This window comes from Ambystoma mexicanum, chromosome 10 (assembly GCF_040938575.1).
Source record: "Ambystoma mexicanum isolate Mex_15411 chromosome 10, UKY_AmexF1_1, whole genome shotgun sequence".
In the NCBI taxonomy this organism is placed as follows: domain Eukaryota; kingdom Metazoa; phylum Chordata; class Amphibia; order Caudata; family Ambystomatidae; genus Ambystoma; species Ambystoma mexicanum.
In genome coordinates, this window is record NC_090932.1 from 56557840 (window position 1) to 56576112 (window position 18273).

The 18273-nt window shown below is 44.6% G+C and overlaps 1 protein-coding gene across 1 annotated transcript in view; it reads left to right on the forward strand.

The window, feature by feature from the left end:
* DYNLT2B (dynein light chain Tctex-type 2B) overlaps positions 1 to 6918 on the forward strand; it is a 200606-nt gene extending 193688 nt beyond the window's left edge. The window contains exon 5 of the mRNA XM_069617487.1: positions 6207 to 6918. Coding sequence (XP_069473588.1) covers positions 6207 to 6254 — 48 coding nt within the window. The 3' untranslated portion in view covers positions 6255 to 6918. The remainder of the gene's footprint in view (positions 1 to 6206) is intronic.
* The last annotated feature ends 11355 nt before the right edge of the window (positions 6919 to 18273 follow it).

Below are 18273 nucleotides of genomic sequence, written 5' to 3' on the forward strand. Positions count from 1 at the left end.
AGACCCAAACCCTCCATTGACTGTATTCAGGAATCTCATCTTTCTAGCGCAGAAGCGGCTAAACTCAAGCGTCATTGGGTTGGTCAAGTCTTCTCGAGTGCTGCTAGTGGAAAGAAAAATGGCGTCATAACTCTAATTAATAAGAAATTTAATTGTCAAGTATTAGCAAATGAATCTGATGATATGGGTAATGGTAAAGCATTTAGTTGACTCCACTGAATTTACTGTCCTTAATATCGATGGACCTACATCGCCAGAAACCTTGTTCTGGGTGCAACTTGAAAACCACGTCTTTCTCTCTAATACTAATCTAGTTGTCTGTGGAGACTGCAATGAGATTATTGATCCTCACCTAGATAGGAAATCCAATGCCCGCTATAAACTTACCAAATCCTATAAGCAATTAACCAATTTTATTTCAGAGTTAGGCCTGATCGACACCTGGCGGATTATGCATCCTTCCGACCCTGAGTTTTCATTCTTCTGTAGCCCTCATAAGACTCTATCTAGATTATATTATATATTTATATCTAAACCCCTCGCAAGCTGCCTCTGGGCGCCAAAATTGATTGCATACCATTATCTGATCATGCACTTGTCCATATACAACTATCATCTCTGCAAAAGTTTAGAAACTCTAGTAGATGGAGATTCAACTCAGCTCTTCTCAAAGATGAAGCATTTGCTTCCTTTATAACACAACAGCATGATTACTATTTCTCAGAAAATCTAAACCAAGACACCTTAGTCTCTAACAACTGGGACTGCTACAAAGTGGTCCTTCGAGGACACATTTCCTTTGTGGCCAATAAAAAGAAAGCACTCAAACAGGCATGGGAGAACATTTTGAGAGAACTTGAAACCCTTAAATCTCAATACTTGCACACCAACTCTGAACTAATCCTAAATTCTATCATCAAATTAAGAATTCAGTATAATATTATAACCCAATATTCCTGTACCAGTTCTCTAATAGACTAAATAAATCCCTGGCCTCTTACCTGAAACTTAAAAAAGGGAAATCCACGATAGCAGTCGTTGAAGATTGCTTGGGTAATCAAACGTTTTCAGATAAAGATATAGTTAAAGTCTTCTCTGATTTCTACAAGAAATTGTATACTTCTCAAGCATCCCCTAACAATGACATCATTCAGAAGTTCCTTTATGATATACCTCACTCTTCATATCCTTTAGCTAATCTTCAGTCGCTTAATGCCCCTATATCTATTTGTGAAATTCACAAAGCCAAAGACCTCAAGAAAGGGAAAGCTCCGGTTCTCAGTGGATATCCAAGTGATTTTTATTTACACTTCAAGGATATTTTAATACCCAAGCTTAATTAACTTTTTTCCAAATGTATCCAAGATGGTGAGGCTCGGGGATCATTTTCAGATGCTATGCTCATAGTATTTCCCAAACCTGGTAAAGATCCTGAACTTCCCCAAAACTATAGGCCCATCTTCCTCATTAACACGGATTGTAAAATCTTTGCCAAAATCTTAGCTAACAGACTCCTATTGGTACTGCCGAAACTAGGTAAAAAAGATCAAATAGGTTAAATCAAGAGTAAATTATCCTCTTCTAATATAAGATTGGTTCTGGACTGTTTGGACTCCATTCAGGGTTAAAAATGTCCATACGCTGCAGTTGCCCTTAAAGCTGAGAAAGCTTTTGACCAAGTCGAACAGAATTATATGTTCGAAGCTCTCAAATGGCATGGACTTGAATCCCCTTTTTTAAGAATGGTTAAAGTTCTTTATTCTAATCCAAGGACCTTCATCTTCATTAGTTGACCTACGTCATCTACTTTCCCTTTATTTAGAGGCCCACGCAAAGGCTGCCCTTTGTCACCCCTCCTGTTTATCCTAGCCCTAGATCCCTTCTTAGAGAAGATAAGACAAAATATCAATATAAAAGGTATATGATATGGTGATATACAAATAAAAGTGGCAGCATATGCTGATGATAATTTACTACTACTTAAAGATCCTGATGCTTATGTAGCACATATTTTAGAAATCATGTCTCAATTCTCTGTTGTCTCTGGATACAAACTGAACTCAGATAAGTCGGAAATGTCACCTCTTAATGTCCATTGTACCAAACACCAAATATGACCTTCAGGTACGAAATGGTGCCCAAATTGCTTCAAATACCTTGGTGTACATATTTGTTCCTCTATTAAAGACATCATTAAAATCAACACTGTGTCCCTTTTCTCTAAGATAGAAGAATTTACAAACTCCTGGTCCCCTCTATTCCTGTCATGGTGGGGTAGACTAAAATCCATTAAGATGATTTCACCAATTATTTTGTATCTTCTATTCATGCTTCCTATTCCCTCATCTTTCTTCAAATCCGTCGACTCTTGTTTGACTAAATTTCTTTGGGTGAAATAGAAACATAGATTGTCTCTCAGTAAACTTAATCGACCATGGACAGTTGGAGGGGTTGGATTTCCAGATTATAGGAATTATCATATGGCCCTTGTGTTAAAGCAAGTTCCGTTATGGTTCACCCCTGGATGCTCTGATGATATACCTGAGTGGCTGCCGATTGCTTTCATATTAAAGCCAAAACTAAATTTATCAAATGTACAACTATAATTATATCTGCCCGCTACCTAAGAATGTACCTATTCCCCCCATCATTTCATCTCATCAATTATTTGGTTTAATGCTTTGATCAGAATCAATAAAAAATCAATTTTCTGGAGGCCACAGCTCTCTCTTGGCAGCAAATATCTTGATCAGCTGTTTGTTCGGGGGCCTCCAGTTAATTTGATGACACATGTTGATGGTTTCAATGCTCCACCTTCGTTCCTGCAACAGTTCCTGTCCATTATTGATGCAATTGTTGAAAATGATGACTCTTATTAACAAAACCATTGCTCCAAACGCTGAGAGGTTGCAATCCCCTTATAGACAGTCTACATCTGCTTCTTCATATTATAAAATCATATATCCAAGGTAACTACTTCTGCAAACATACTACAAACTACATACATTTTCCATCGCAGAGTATTGATTACTCCTTCACTGCTTCTCAGATGTGGCTTTACACAAAATGACAATTTCTGGAGTTGTCATCAATCTGCACGATCCTTTAAACATATGGTTCTTGAATGTAGATTTATTGCGTCCTTTCGGCTTCATATTTTGGAAACCATCAAAGGTATTTTAAACATTTCAACATTGTTCAAGAGGTTACAAGCCGACATGAACACTTTTTGTTCAATTTACTTATTATGTTGGCTATTAGATCAATTTCATCCAACTGGAAGAATTTAGATAAGCTTCATCACTAAGTGTGGTAGAATTCAATAATTTAATATTCACAGGCTGGAAAGGTATGATGTCTTCAATATGTCACTACTATGTAAACATGAACTAAAATGGAAAACTTGTATTGAATTTCTTGCATGTTGATTGATGGTTTAATATACACTTATAGGATACCTGTTGTGCACTCGTCCTCTTCTTTCCCCTTCCACTCCTCATACTCATCCCTCCTCCTGTGTATGTCTTGTTTCTGTCATGTTTTGCCTTATCTGTAAATGTATACGTATTCCCCCTCCCCATAAAATCATAATTGTCATGATTAATGATTATGTATTCATGCTAAACTCTCTTATATATCTCAAGAGTTAAGTTTTATATTGTTATTTCTCTATGTTCAAAACTGCTACAAGATATAACACGTTCCCTTTTATGATCTGATTTAAACAAAAACCCTTAGAATAAAAAAATATAAATGTGCTGGTGTAAAGACATTTATGTTGTGGCATACATCTTTTTTCCTTCAAATAGTTCTCAACTTCATGTAGAGGACTTCAATCTAGTTCTTGCTTCTCTTATACACAAAAAGTTTGCTTTTAGCACCTTTCGATTTAGACTATTTAACAAGGGGAAAAAACTGTGCCTTTAGCACAGCCAGTTGCCTTGGAATTCCCAGACCTTATCTGCTGAGAATTCCTACATAATTTTCCAAAAGACATATTGATCTTCATACCAGTGTATTTATTTATTCCAAATGTTATAATGGAATTCCATCTAAATCATGAGGCTGTTCTCGTGTTTTTCAACCCAGAGCTTGTGCTTTTGCAGCTGAAGAAACTTGCCGCAATCTGGACATTGCCAGGTGCCTCTGATATTACCTAGAACGAGCAAAACCTTTCACAAAATCTTTGCATCTTTCTGTCACATAGGCCAGATTTCTTCGCTTTATAAAGTAGTTACAGATATTGTTGTCTGGTTGATAAAACTCTTGCATTTTTCAATGTTATGAATCAGAATCGGTCAGATCCCTTAGCAACTTGCAATTGGAAGCATTGAGATCCCTTGTCGACTTAACACTTGTTCCACTAAAGTCAAGGCATAAGTGGCCTTTTAAAGACATGCACCTGTTGCAGACCTCTGCTTGGCAGTTTTGTGGGACACCCCACGTACATTTTTGTTTTGTGTATTTTTTTTAGTGTTAGGACTTAAATGCTTCTTCCAGGGAGTATGTTCCATTGGGCGTGAAATTTTGAGCAAGCTCTTTGCTTGATGCCTGCTCAAGGCATATGTTGCCATCCTTCACTCAACATTTTGTTTGACAACGTAGAGAAGGCCGCCCAACCAAAGGAAGGACTTGGGGATAATACCCACGTGCAATAATGCTCCAAGGAAATTTAGACAGGTAAACCATTAAAACCCACGCATCACCTCACCTGCCCACCCACAACCAGAGCCACCTGGCTGAGCAGCCCCCTCTCTATCTCTATAACTCCAGCTGTGCCCCCTTTCGGCAACCGACCGGACATCAGGTAAACACTCAATGCCCACAACAAACCTGGACGAGCAACCAGTAAAACATCCACCCACCATACAACCACCCAGTGGCCAACATAACCCTGCAGGGAAGTCATCCCCCTGGACAAGAGAGGAGGTGAGATGGGCCGTCGAACCACAACGAAGAACGTTGTTAGATACCATTAAGCGGCAACCAAAGACTCGCACCAGAAACTTCACCAAAACCGACAACTTATTAACCCATTTCCCCTTCCTGCTCCTCCAACATAACCAACGCCACGGTACATGACTAGGGGCTAGCCACACTACACATAAACACACCAAGAATCACTTGAAGGTTCACACTCTACCGTCTCAGAGATTCTGGAAGCAAACCTAGAGGGAATTCCCCAGCACATAGTCCATAAATCCATCAACACCACACAAATACACACCAACAAAATAGTTACTGATACACCCAACAGCCATCTGCAACTCTGGACCCTTTATGGATACAGCTAACCAGTGTGCACACCACTTTCCACCCAGACATCACATGACACACACACCAACACAAACATTAGCACACATCTGAGGCACTGAGTCCTACCCTTATGTTTACAACACACAGGGCCCCCCCGAACCAACTCCCACTTGCAAAACAATGCTTACAGACGCCAGTTCCTCCTGGTTCTGAAACTATCCTATCACCCTATCCCCACTAACACACCCAGCCCTCCTCTCTTGCAGAGCCACGTGAGCAATTGGAGACCTCCCTTGGGTGGTAGCAGTGTGCTATATGAATCAACATGGGACATAAAATCAGATTTCCAACCTGTTGCAAAGGAGGGAGAGCAGGATGAACACATAGGGCAAAATTACATTGCTGGTGATTGCAGCAATCCTGGTGCTTGCGCTCCCTTCTTCAAAGCATCCTCTGGCCACCCCCTGTGATGCAACCTTTTATGTGAGGAAAATATATGTAGAAATTGGGAGCTGACAGTTGATGGTGCACTGCTGGGGCCGGGGCATCAGTGCTTAGCACTGCGTCTGCATGGCGTGCTTGGCATCAAGTGCATGCATCTTCTACCAGTTATGATGTAGAAGAGCAAGGACTACGTTTAAGGCACAAACTGTTAAGGTAATTCTTCTATTTTTCTGGATCCAGTCTTACTCGAAGAAATGGTTGTACAGTAGTTGGTTACATGGGTTTTCCTTGTGAATACCATTTTCAGGGCTAAGCTAGTCCCACATGTACGAGTAACTTACTTTGAAAAGAAGATGCTTTGTGACTTGTCCTTTTACTAAAGGCCTTTCAACGCAGTTATGACTCTTCTATCAGCTTCACTTCCAAATAACTGACCTTGTGTAAAATACTGTATCTGAAATATGGGGCTGATAGCACTTAATTTGATCTTTTCCACTTTCCCACAGGACAGTCTTTTCTGCGTTGCTGCTGCGTTTGGCTGCTTCTTCTATTAAAATGAAGATTATACAGGAGGCATCATGGAGCCGTGCAAGACTATATATATAAATTGTATGCTTCCAAGAAGAGTTTGGGATAGCAACCTTGTTTTCCCCCTGAGACGGTACAAATTAAAATGCTGCAGATCCATATGGTGCTCAATAGTTCTAGATTTAATAACAGCCCAGAGAACCTTTCCTAAAGTTTTTGGACCAAAATGATTGTGGATTTTTCCCCTCGGACCTAACCCACTCCTCCCAGATTTCATGATTTGTATTTATAAAATTGTATTTTTTATGTAACATGATAAATGTTTTTTTTAAGTATTTCTTATTAGCTGAGTGAGTACTTATCAGGAATGAACTATACTTGAATTACAGTGAAATTTGTTGTTGTGTGAATCCTTAAACTTCAGCATTTAACTCGGTCCTCTGTTGAGCCCGCTCCTCGATACATCGTGGTCACCAGCAGTCCAGTCCTCTCCACAATCCTCTACCAATGCCTTCTGGCCTGCTCTAGGCAAAGAGTCTCTATTAGAGTGGGGACCCCTCTACCATGTTGCACTGCAAACCCCACAATATTATTTGATTATCTATTAGTGATGTGCACCCCTTGTGACTGGGAATAAATTGCAGCCCATGTTAATTCCACTTTACCCAATAAACTTCTGTATGATTTATACATAGGTTCTGGAGAATCAAAAAGCAAATGATGAAGAAGGGTTGGGGTAAACATTGGAAATGGTTGGTGGATCTCAAGTGTCTTTCAGAAGATCACTTGGTCAAAGCTGGTGTTCCAGAGGGATCAAGAGTATTCCAAAGAGTTTGCTCTTGCTGTGTGATGATTATGTACCCACAAATATGTTTATTTTTCCTCCTTCAAGGTGACCAGCAGGATACAGATCTGTGTCTTAGTATTGATGGTAGAGCAGCTGGTTTTGATTTTTGTTCACTACACAGGTTTATTTGGGTTGGTGTAACCCCAAGTGGCAAAAATCCTAAACTAAGTTTTGAGGTCAATTTCTTAGGGCCATTACCGCTTAGTTAGGAAGCTACATCCTCAAGCACGAAGTCTTCTATAAATGTACATGCTTTGAATATTCTGCGTCATCTGAGCAACCTCAGTATATTTAGTAAAATATTATTAAAGGCATCCAATTCATACAGATGCCCTTTTGCTTCATGCTGGCCTCTTATGTTTCAGTCAAAGGGATGAGCTCTCCCTGTAGAAGCGATCTTCAGATTCTTGTGTGTAAGTGGTGTTCCATGTAGTCTTTGAATTTGCCTCTGCTACATTTGATGTTTTCAGTTTAATGATGTTGGCAGCTAAAATGAACAGCATATTCATCTGACAAGGACAATACTTTGTATTCTAGAATCGGGATTGAGGGGTACCTGAACTGCAGCAATATCTACCATGCAGCTAACCAGGGAGAAAAGACAACATCCAATGTTCTCACAGGGGAGCTTGCTTCATTGTAGAGTTCATGGATTCACTCTTCTGTGTATCCCTTTTAGATGCCGTAGAAAAAGCTTTAGACTCTGCCATAGCTTGTGAATATGCATATCAAAGGGGGACCTTGTGTCAGTCAGCAGCTACTCTTTGATGCATAACGAGGGCATCGTGGTGAAAGCACTGTCACAGTGGCAGCAATGTTGTAGAAGCGAGTGGGAGAGAGTTGTTGAATGTTGCTTTTTAGAGAGCGATTTTTGTTCCATCCGGTTTGGTACATTAATGTGTTCACCATTATTTGTGTTGCATTACTTTGTGTTAGTTATTTGTGTTGTGATGATTATTGCTATTTCTAATCTCTGTCACTGCCCCCCTTTGTATAGTTAGCATGGCAAGGGTGGATTTGTGGGAGACATCGGGGTAGACCTGGGAGAAACAAGCAGGGATTATGGCCCCTGCCCTGACGAACTCCTTGCCCTGCCTTGGACAGGAGTCCAAGCAGGCCACTCAGCACAGCACCTGAGCATGTTAGAGTGAGGTTTGAGGCATCTCTCAGCCTGCAAACCAACTTACTAAGGAAGGTGAAATGGGTGACTGTGGCCCACAGATTTCAAGCAGCCCATTTTCTAAAATAAAAGTTCTTGCCTCCATAACCCTTAGCAGGCAGCTCATGGTAATGTCTGTAGTTTCTAGACTGCCCCTTTCGCTCCTCTGCCAAATTGCAGGTGCTTGTTGTGTTCCTCATAGGATGCAATTCATTGTTTAAAGAAAGAGAGAGAGGATTCATAGATGCATTGTGAGGTAGAGAAATGGGACCTACCTACAAATTACTTGGGGTAGAAGTGCAGGGTTGCAGGTTGTTTCGCCTTGCAAGGCCTACCTTTCCCTTGACTACTCCGCTCCCCTCTAAGATCGTCTATGACCTTACACTAAACACATAAACCCCCAAAGACTGCTGCCACAGTTCTCACAATTCGCACATCAACACTAATCGAACCATGACTAAGCTCTTCCGTTTAGCCCTTTCACAATCTCCCACATCAGCGGCTAAAAAGACCAAAGTGCTGCCGTCTATCAGATCTTGGGCTCTTCCCTATGGGTAACATTATCCAATGTTTTATTGCCAAACCCATAGAAACGGAGTGGCACTCGGGAACCAGGTGATTCAGACCTGTACTCAACACCACAGGTTTTGCCTCGGTCTCTCCCAATGTTCCCCCAACCCTCTTCTTTCTTACAGAGACACGTGCAGTGAGGCCACCAATAGTGGCAGAAGAACGCTATACAAGGCCACTTAGATTACATTACTGAGGACTGATTTATATGTCAGAGTTTCACTTTTAAAGCTATTGAGTACATGCAGAGGAAGCTAATTTTCCTAAATAAATGAGGTCAGGAATATGACCTGTGGCGGGCAATCGGCCCTGTCTTGGGCAGCCACTTCTTTATGTAGGAAAAGACCTGTAGAGAAATTGCAGGGGAGGAAAAAGAAGTAGATCAGAGGAAATTATAGGTAGAGATGATAATCATGGGGGGAAATGGTAAAAAGGTACTGGGCCGGTCTCCATCAAAGAATTATGCTCATTCGCACTCGGGGTAGGGCGCTCGGCCAGTCTGATTGCTGGAAGAGCCAGCGAGAATACAGTGTATCCCGCCTGCTCTTTCCAGCCACCCGAGGGCATTCCTTGAGTGGTGCCATCTTCATTGTGGGGAGGCAACAGGGAGCCTCTCCCTGTTGCCTCCCCCACTCACCCCAAAAAGACATTGACCCCCCCCCCCCCACACACTTACCTGCTGGACTGGAGCTTTGTGCTCCGGTCCCGGTGCTCATCCCGTCCGTGGCCACCATGGAACTGGAAAATGGCAGCAGCCATCTTTTCATTTTTCTCATGATAGATTGGCGTCACGCAATACGCAAGCCAATCTCCCGAGAGAAACTATTTGCACCCGAGCAGGGGGGCATACAGGCCGGTAACGGCCCACAGCTCTCACTGAGGCACGAGTGAATGGGCTGACGGGCCGTTATCGGCCATGTACGCCCCCCCCTGCTCGGGTGGGATTGCTATATACTTCCCATCTCTGAAAGACCACTCGTCCATATAATGTTAGAAGGCAACCTTGTTGATGGCAAGGCCCTCCATTTTTTTAATGCTATTTTTCTTACTTGGAGACAGCATAAAGTATTTATTAACAAAAAATAGTCAATTCAGATTATTATGCTCACAAATAAATCAAAATAAATTGAGTTGAAAGAACTTTAACATACCTTCAGCCCCAATAGAGCTTCAGAGCCTCCAGTAATAATTCATTTAATCAAAGGTGCAAGTTGATCACCTCTTCCACCTCCACCCTGACCATTTCTACCATTTACGGGCTTCCCGACGCCACCTCCCTATTCCTCTCTGAACGGTCTGACTTCTGCTCTTCTTTACTTTCCTCCACCTCTAACCTTTTCCTCCTCGGTGATTTCAACATTCAACTGGACTCCCTTGACTCTGCATCCACTTTATTCACGACCTCTGCTCCTCGCTTTCCCTCTCCATTCTCCCTTCTGGGCCAAGCAACACAGCTGGACACACCCTGGATGCCCTCATTGTCATGGCCATGAAGTCCGGGGCACAGGCATGCAGGGGTCACATACACAGGAGACCTGGGTGGACACTGGCGCGCCAGGCTCATGAACAAAAGTGAACAAGAACATCCATTTAACACCAAAAAGCTTTTATTATGGACATAGCACTTCAGCTGCATTAACATTGAACATTCCATCCATTAAGCAGCCCCACGTGTATTCTTGGTGTGGCTGCTAATGAATTGCCTTCGCACGTGCTCACTCTCTAGGAGTGGCAGGGTGTGGCTGGTAAGCTGGCCCTAATGGGCGTGCCTACGATCTCAGCTATATAAACTGCCCCGATCCTCAAGACAGACGCTTCGTGTTATTCTGCACTTGCAAGCTGCGTAACGCTCACCGTCGCCTGAGGTCAGACTTACCTTTGAAGATCATGCTTCCTGGACATCCTGCTTCCTGTCAGCATACTTGCCAACTGGGGGAAGCTGTTCTTACCTGTACATCTCTTTGGCGAACTAAGTATTAATCTTTACACTTTCCGGAACGCCGAAATCTTTATCTTGGCACAGCAGCGCGACACGCTCCATCGTCGACAGCAGCGCCTGCAAGGAAAAACAGAAGACAAGGTTAGACATCGAAAAAACTGTCTGTTTAAGGTTTCACGTCGTGCTTTTCCTTAAACCATCACTTACTTGCTGTCGAACATTGCGGTAGCATCCATCTTCCATCCGGCCGCATCTCGCGTCTCACAGCTGCATTGAGGCCGCATTTCCATCTAAGGGAAGAAAAACAGAAGAGAGACATTATTGCGGGCATAAATAGGAGCAACATATAAAGACATTAAACAGAACGAACAGCATCACAAGAGCGCAAGAAAGACTTACCATCATAAGGAGAAGCATAGTCGCAGCTGGACTGGACTAATCCTTATCAGGGATCAGTGAAGGAACTAGATCCCATTCGAAGCGCCCCTGTCAGAAGTAGCAGGACGGAGAGCTTATCTTCCATAATTCACAGGTGAGCTTTATGGGCCGGCGTATGCTCACAGAAACCGTACTTTGGGGTGAAGGAGAGGTACAACAGTCACAGATTGGCGCACTCACACACTGTTACCTCCATGCAGGAGCAGTATCACCACGTACCACAGCTCACAGATTTTCTACTGAGGGAGAGGCCTGAAGTGGGTGATTCAAGTTCAGGGAGGGCTGCGATTGTGCTCCAACGCCTCTGCAGAGACAAGGTGAGCGTAACACTCATACACTCTTAGCCTCTCGCTCTCCCCCTCACTGGTCACCCCTCTCTCCTGGTCTGACCGCCCCCCCTAAAAGTCGCACCAACCTCATTCACTAACACCCACCCAATGAAACGAGTGACTGCGGCTGCCTTTGCCTCAACCTTCACCCCCTCACTCTCCCACCTCTGACTCTACCTCTGCCCTCAGCAACCTCCTTCTTTCCATCACCAACACTCTTGACATTCTTGCCCCAGTCATGAGGAACCGTCTAAAACCAGCCACAAAGCTTAACACTTGGTATGACACTGAACTTGCAGCCCTGAAACGAAAGTGCAGGCAGCAGAACGGAAGTGGCAAACCTCAGACTCATCCTCTGACAAACTGGCCTGCTGCCTGCTACAAAGGCAATAGAGACTCGCCATCTGTGCAAAGAGAACAGCCCACATTCAGGCACGGCTCTCCGGCTCATCCAATAACGCGGCTGAACTCTTCAAAATCTGCAGTCTCCTCCTCCCCTTCTTCCCAAACACTGCAATGCACTGGCCTCACACTTTGCCACCAAACCGCAGGACATTCTAACTACCCTTTCTACACTCCCTCCCAACCCACTCGACTTTCCCTCCCTCCTCGGTCCTCCTCCTCTCCTGTTACACCCGAAGAAGTTACAAGAGTTGTCCGCTCCATGAAGGTCTCTTCTAAACAGGTCACCCCTTGCTTATCCAGGACCATCAAGGATAACATTGGCTCTCTTGCCCCTGCTCTCGCTGATTTCTGCAATCACTCCTTTATCACTGGATCTTTCCCCTCCCCCTCAAGCAATACCTTGTGTGCCCTCTCCTGGAAAAACCTTCCTCTGACCCAATCTGCCCTGCCAGCTATCGCCATCATCCCCTTCCTGGGGAAGCTACTTGAGAAACTGGCCTTGCCCTAATTTAACTCTCACACTGAACTTGTGGGAGGACTCCACAACCAGTAATCTGATTCCGAGCATCCAGAAGCACGGAAACTGCTCTTCTAACCACCCATGAAGAACTGCTCACATCTCTAGACTCCAACTCCCCAGCTGTCCTTACCCTTCTAGATCTCTCCTCTGCATTTGACACAGTTAAACATTCCATCCTCATACAAAGGCTCCATGATACACTTGGTATCTCGGAAAAGGCAGTGGATTGGCTGTCGTCCTTCCTCACTAACCACTCTTCACAAGTCATCCTGGGCCCCTTCTCCTCTCCTACTTCCATCTCCACCTGTGGTGTCCCGCAGGACTCCATACTCTCCCCTGGCTCTTTAACATCTACCCTGCTCTCCTTGCATGCCTCATCTCCACTTTCTTCTCCAACTTCCAGTGTTACGAAGATGATACACAGCTCTTCTTCAGACTCCCTGCTGACCCTCTTGCACCTTCCATTATCCCTGACTGCCTTTCTGCCATCCAGTCCTGGTGTGCCTCCAATAATCTCTGCCTCAAAGCCTGTCAAACTGAGGTCCTTCCCATTGGGACCCCTGCTCCCTCCTTCTTCCCTTCTCTATGGCTTCCTCCTTGGGCTCTCCCCCTGTGCCTTCAACTAGAAACCTTGGAGTCGTCTTTGACTCCTCTCTTTCCTTCCTCCCTCACACTCAGGACATTGCCAAGAAGTCCAACTATCAGCTCTTCCTTCTCAAAGGAATTCTACCTTTTCTATCTTCCCTCAGAGGCTCAATGTGACTCAAGTTCTGGTTCTCTCTAGACTTGACTACTGTAACAGTCTCCTCCTGAATCTTCCGTCTTCCACTTTGCAACCCCTCCAGCTTATCCAGAATAGGGCAGCGAGACTTATCCTTGGCCTTAAACCCAGGGACCGCATCTCTCCTGCACCAAAAAGTCTTCACTGGCTCACGGTTGCTGCACAGATTAAATGCAAATCCCTCTGCATCATCCACAAGGCTCTCTGGGCCTGGGGACCACACTATCTTCAACTTTCTCACTAAATACTCTCCCCTTAGACCACTTTGCTCCTCTGGCACCAACTCTTTGTGTGTAAAGCGGTTTGCTAAACAAAGGGCAGGGGGCGCTTACTTTCCTCTGCGCACTCCCGCCTTTGGAATAGCTCCCTCCTCTCACTCCCCCTGCGCCTTGAGCAGGGTATTCTCTAATTCCAGAAGCTCCTTAAGACTTTCCTCTTTTCTTCCTCCTTCTCTCCTCTGCTAATCCCACAGTTGCTGAATCGGTGTCCTTGGCCTTTATGCATCTTCAGGACCTTGACCTCCCACACCAATTCTTCCCAGCTACTGTCTTTCCACAGCACTTTGCATCTGCACACCCTCCGCTCTGGAGTCTCGCACTTAAACTTCCCAGGCCTGTAGCACTCTACATTTTTACCACTTCGTCCATGATTCACGCACGAGCACGGGCTCCCCAGCACTTACCCCTCTTTCCCTCTTCCTCTCTGCACTTGCACTTTCTGAATACTCACAAATGGTAATAGGTTCATCCCCTCCTTCTTCCCCTCTGCTCTTAAAATATTGTTTTGTATGCATTTCCCACTATCAACCCACCCCCCCCCCCCCCCCCCCCCCGCTCCCTGCCCTATGGGTGCTTTGAAACAGTATATTGTTATTGTATGAACAACTAACAACAAACAATAAATAAAATAAGGTTGCCATTGAAAACTGCATTGTAGGCAGTAAGGCCTGAAACCGAATATATGTTAAAAAAAAAGAGGTACATTACAGAAAATAAGGAGAGGTTCACAGCTTAGGTCTAAAAGCTGCCAGGTAAATTAAAAAAGGAAATACAATGCCCAAATGAAGCCAAAATTCACTGCACACCATTGCCAGTTTTCAGTCATGTATTTCTAGAAAATATTTTTGCAAATAAAGGCTTGGTGCCATGTTGGTTCCGTTTTAGAATCACTCAAACGTTTTTATACCTCCTATTGGACTAAATGGAAATGTTATGCGGAGATGGTGCAACGCGTTAGCTTTCCAAGGCCCGGAGACCTCTTCCTCAGATCGTACACATTGAAATGAGTAGCAAAGTAACACAGTGAGAAAAAAGAGAGTTATTACTGTAAGCTTCACTGGCTAGAGAAATAGAATGCTTGGAATGCAGGCCTTATACATGGCCACTTTATCTAAAGGATCATACGTGTGTCAGCAGGGAAACACAACAGTATTTACTGAGAATAACTCGCATACATTGCTTGAAGCAGCCGTGAGTCTTCAGTTATGAGGCTTTGATTTGACACCAGTAATCGACGATGTCCAAGAGGACTATGGTGCTAAAAGCAGAAAAGGGGGTACTCTATATTCAGCTGCAGGTATAGGTTTGGTTAGTGAAAAGCCAAAGCGTGGGGTGGGCGAGGCGGAAGTGACTTGCCATGTAGCCCAGCCTCTAAGTTGTACAATGATGAATGGGCTTATAGAGCAAGAACCATGTGAACAACATATTAAGCACGCTGTCATAATGACAGTGTCTTGCCAAGGAGGCGTTCGAGGTTCCAAAGGAAAAAGCTGCAAATACACCTGAGATGGACTCCTGGTCCTGGCATCGTTGTATTCTGATGGGGGTCAAACCACAGTAGCTAGATTCAGGAAAGGGGCCCAGACACCTCACTATGGCATCATGGAACACCAGAGGTTTTACCCACTTGGAAAGAGGAGATGTAAAGTTGGAGGAATTTGGTTTGCTATGCCTCCAAGAGACGGGACTACGCCACAAACCGAGCCCTGCTTAACCAGGCGTCATGTGGCTTAAAGGGAAGACCGGAATCGGGACTTCTCATGGCAATTCAAAATGGAATTGGCCTGGAAGTGATCAGCGAGGAAAACTCGGGCATGTATATACAGCGAGTGGTGGTGTTGTTGGACTCTCACTCCAGACCACTGAGAAAAATCCAAAGGAAGTGTGTGACCATCATTAACCTTTATTGGAATCCGATGGCGGTGGTGGAGGCTGACTTCATCGAAAAGGTGTCAGACTTGCTTGACGAAGCATATAACATGGAAGGAAACGGATCCATTGAATGTATTTATTTATTCAGTATTTATAATGCGCTTATGCAGCCAATAGTATTTCAAGGTGCATCAAGACAAGGAGTGGGAGGAACAGGGATGATGAAAAACAAACAACAACCTTCCTACTAGACCTTGAGCCATTCGGATCGTGCAAGTGCTGTAACTTGAAATGCAAGGAGGGGAAGTACCAAGGAGGGAGGGAAGAGAGTGGTACATTAAGTGCAAAATAAACTGATTCAGAAACAGCACAAGGCTGGAAATGAAGAAGCTGCAATTGGAATGGGTGCAATTTTGGAAAGCGGGCTACATCAAGCATTCAGGTACAAATAGGTAGGACTTGAATATCAAATGTGTAAATAGGTTGGGTGAAATCCATCAGGATGCGACTGTCCACTTAAGGTCATCGGAAAGAAGAGGCCTGGAATGAACCACCTTAATGGAGTCTAGAGACCTACGCATCCTGAACAGCGATACAGAGCGAGACAAGCCGGGACATCTGACATGGTCCCGTGGAGATCAATCTGCTATAATTGACTATATTTGTATTACAGGACCTGTTAAATGACATAAGACTTCCAGACACCACGTCTAGTGATCACAATTTGCTGAGAATGTCTTGGCTAGGAGGGGTGGAAAGGGTGGGTGTACTGATAACCATTGTGGAGGTAGTAAATGGGGGTAATCGCTTCACAATGCCAAGAAAGAATGTGGGGAGTTTGGTAGCTCGGTATTCACGACGGGTGACCTTATGGAAGGGGTCTGATTCGGCAAAAATGTTAGACTCCCCCCCCACCCCCATCTTGCAGACCTTTATGGCCCATAGACGATGCCAGAGAGGTAGGTTGTTTAGACACTGTCATGTCTATGATAGAACAGTGGTAGAAAAGAGGAGGGAAATGAGGAGAGACGTTAGACGGTTAAGTCCCTCAAACTCTCTGGCTTCTATCATTGCAGCCAACAATATAAAACATCTTTACAAAAATTGGCTCCAGTGGTGTAAGGCGACGATGATTCAGCAAAATGCAGAAGATACAGAAGATATGCTGTTGGGCATCTGTAAAAAAACAAAAAAATAATCCTGGCGAGATCTGGGGTTTAATAAAGAGTAATGACATGCCCCAGATGGCCCTTCAGAAGGATAGTGTCTCAGAATTGACCTGGGTGGATGATGTTAAAACCTTCTATTTAAAAAAGAGTGAGCCACAAAGCGAACGCAAAAAAAGGGACTTGGAAAAATGGATATCCCACTAACCCTAATTCATGGAATGATTTGCGTGGAAAATAGGGGAATTGAGCGCGCAAGCGCGAGTTTGTGTATTCATGGAACACAATGTGCAGTGCTCACCAGGGACTTGCGAGGAATCCGTGCCGGTCCAATACGTCGCTGCAACACCACAAACGCCTTGCGCGAGACTCATAGCATAGGGGCGTTGGGTTCTGTGCAGTCACCTAAAAAGGGGGCAGAACACATGTAATGGGGAACAACAAGCGAAAATATTGGCGTTACTAGGGATGTACCAAAGTAAAATCCTCGCAACGCCCATACGCGCCCTAAAAACCTGTATTCATGGAATTGCAGGGCTCGCTGGCGCGCAGTAAAATACGTGCAAATCCTGAAACATATACGCCGCGTGATAGCTGGTGGATATGTCAACGCGCACAAAAACAAATGCATAAAAATCCTGCACGATCAACAAACGCGCGTATACAGCTACAATGAATGTACCATTTGTCACAGCAGTGATCGTGGGACACCGCAGGAGGAGGAGGATGCCCAGGGCCCGGATTTATCTACCTAGGAGCAGACTTTTTGGGATGCCTGATGACCAGTTCTATGGTAGGTATAGGTTTCCACCTCATATCATATTAGACCTGGTCACAGAGTGGGAAGATGACCTTACATCACCCACCCTGTGCTCCCAAGCACTGAGCCCCTTGGAAAAGGTGCTCAATGTACTGCATTTCTTGGCCGCTGGGTCATTTCTGCAGACAACTGCCATAGTTTGGGGAATTTTAGAGCCCACGCAGCCAGGTGTGCACGCCCATCAGTCCGCAGGCACATCTACATGCCCAGAACACCTGCAGAAAGGCAGGCCGTGGTCCAGTATTTTTATGGGGTGGCACACTTGCCATGAGTGCTTGGTGCCATCGATTGCACCCATGTGGCTCTACGTCCACCTAGGCCGACAGAGCACATATATCACAAGCACTGGCATTCCATCAACGTGCGGGTTGTATGTAATGCCAAGGGTATCATTACATCTGTATATGCAGATTATCCAGAGTCCACCCATGATAGTTTCATATTCAGAATGTCACCCCTACACCGTGCCCTAGAAGCTGGGAGCCATGGCAGCACATGGCGCATTGGTGAGTAGAAATGCCTGTGCACATGCATGCATGTCACACACACACACAAATACACACCAATGACAAACTGCTTGCCTGTACAGAGGACAGTCCCTACCCTCTAAGCACCTATATGATGACGCCAATACGGAACCCTGCCACACCACCCCAGGTAAGCTATAACACTGCCCATATTGCAACTCGGGGCATAGTGTCGCGCACATTCAGAGTGCTAAAGTCACGTTTCCGCTCCCTTGACCACTCTGGTGGTGAGTTGCTAAATGCACCATCATTAGTGTGCAGGATCATTGTGGCAGCATATGCCCTGCACAATGTTGCAACACGGCATGGCGTACCAGTGGACATGGTGGTACCCCCACAATCGCCACCACATGCACACCGCTTGCACATGGCAGGTGAAAGGGCATGTGACGAG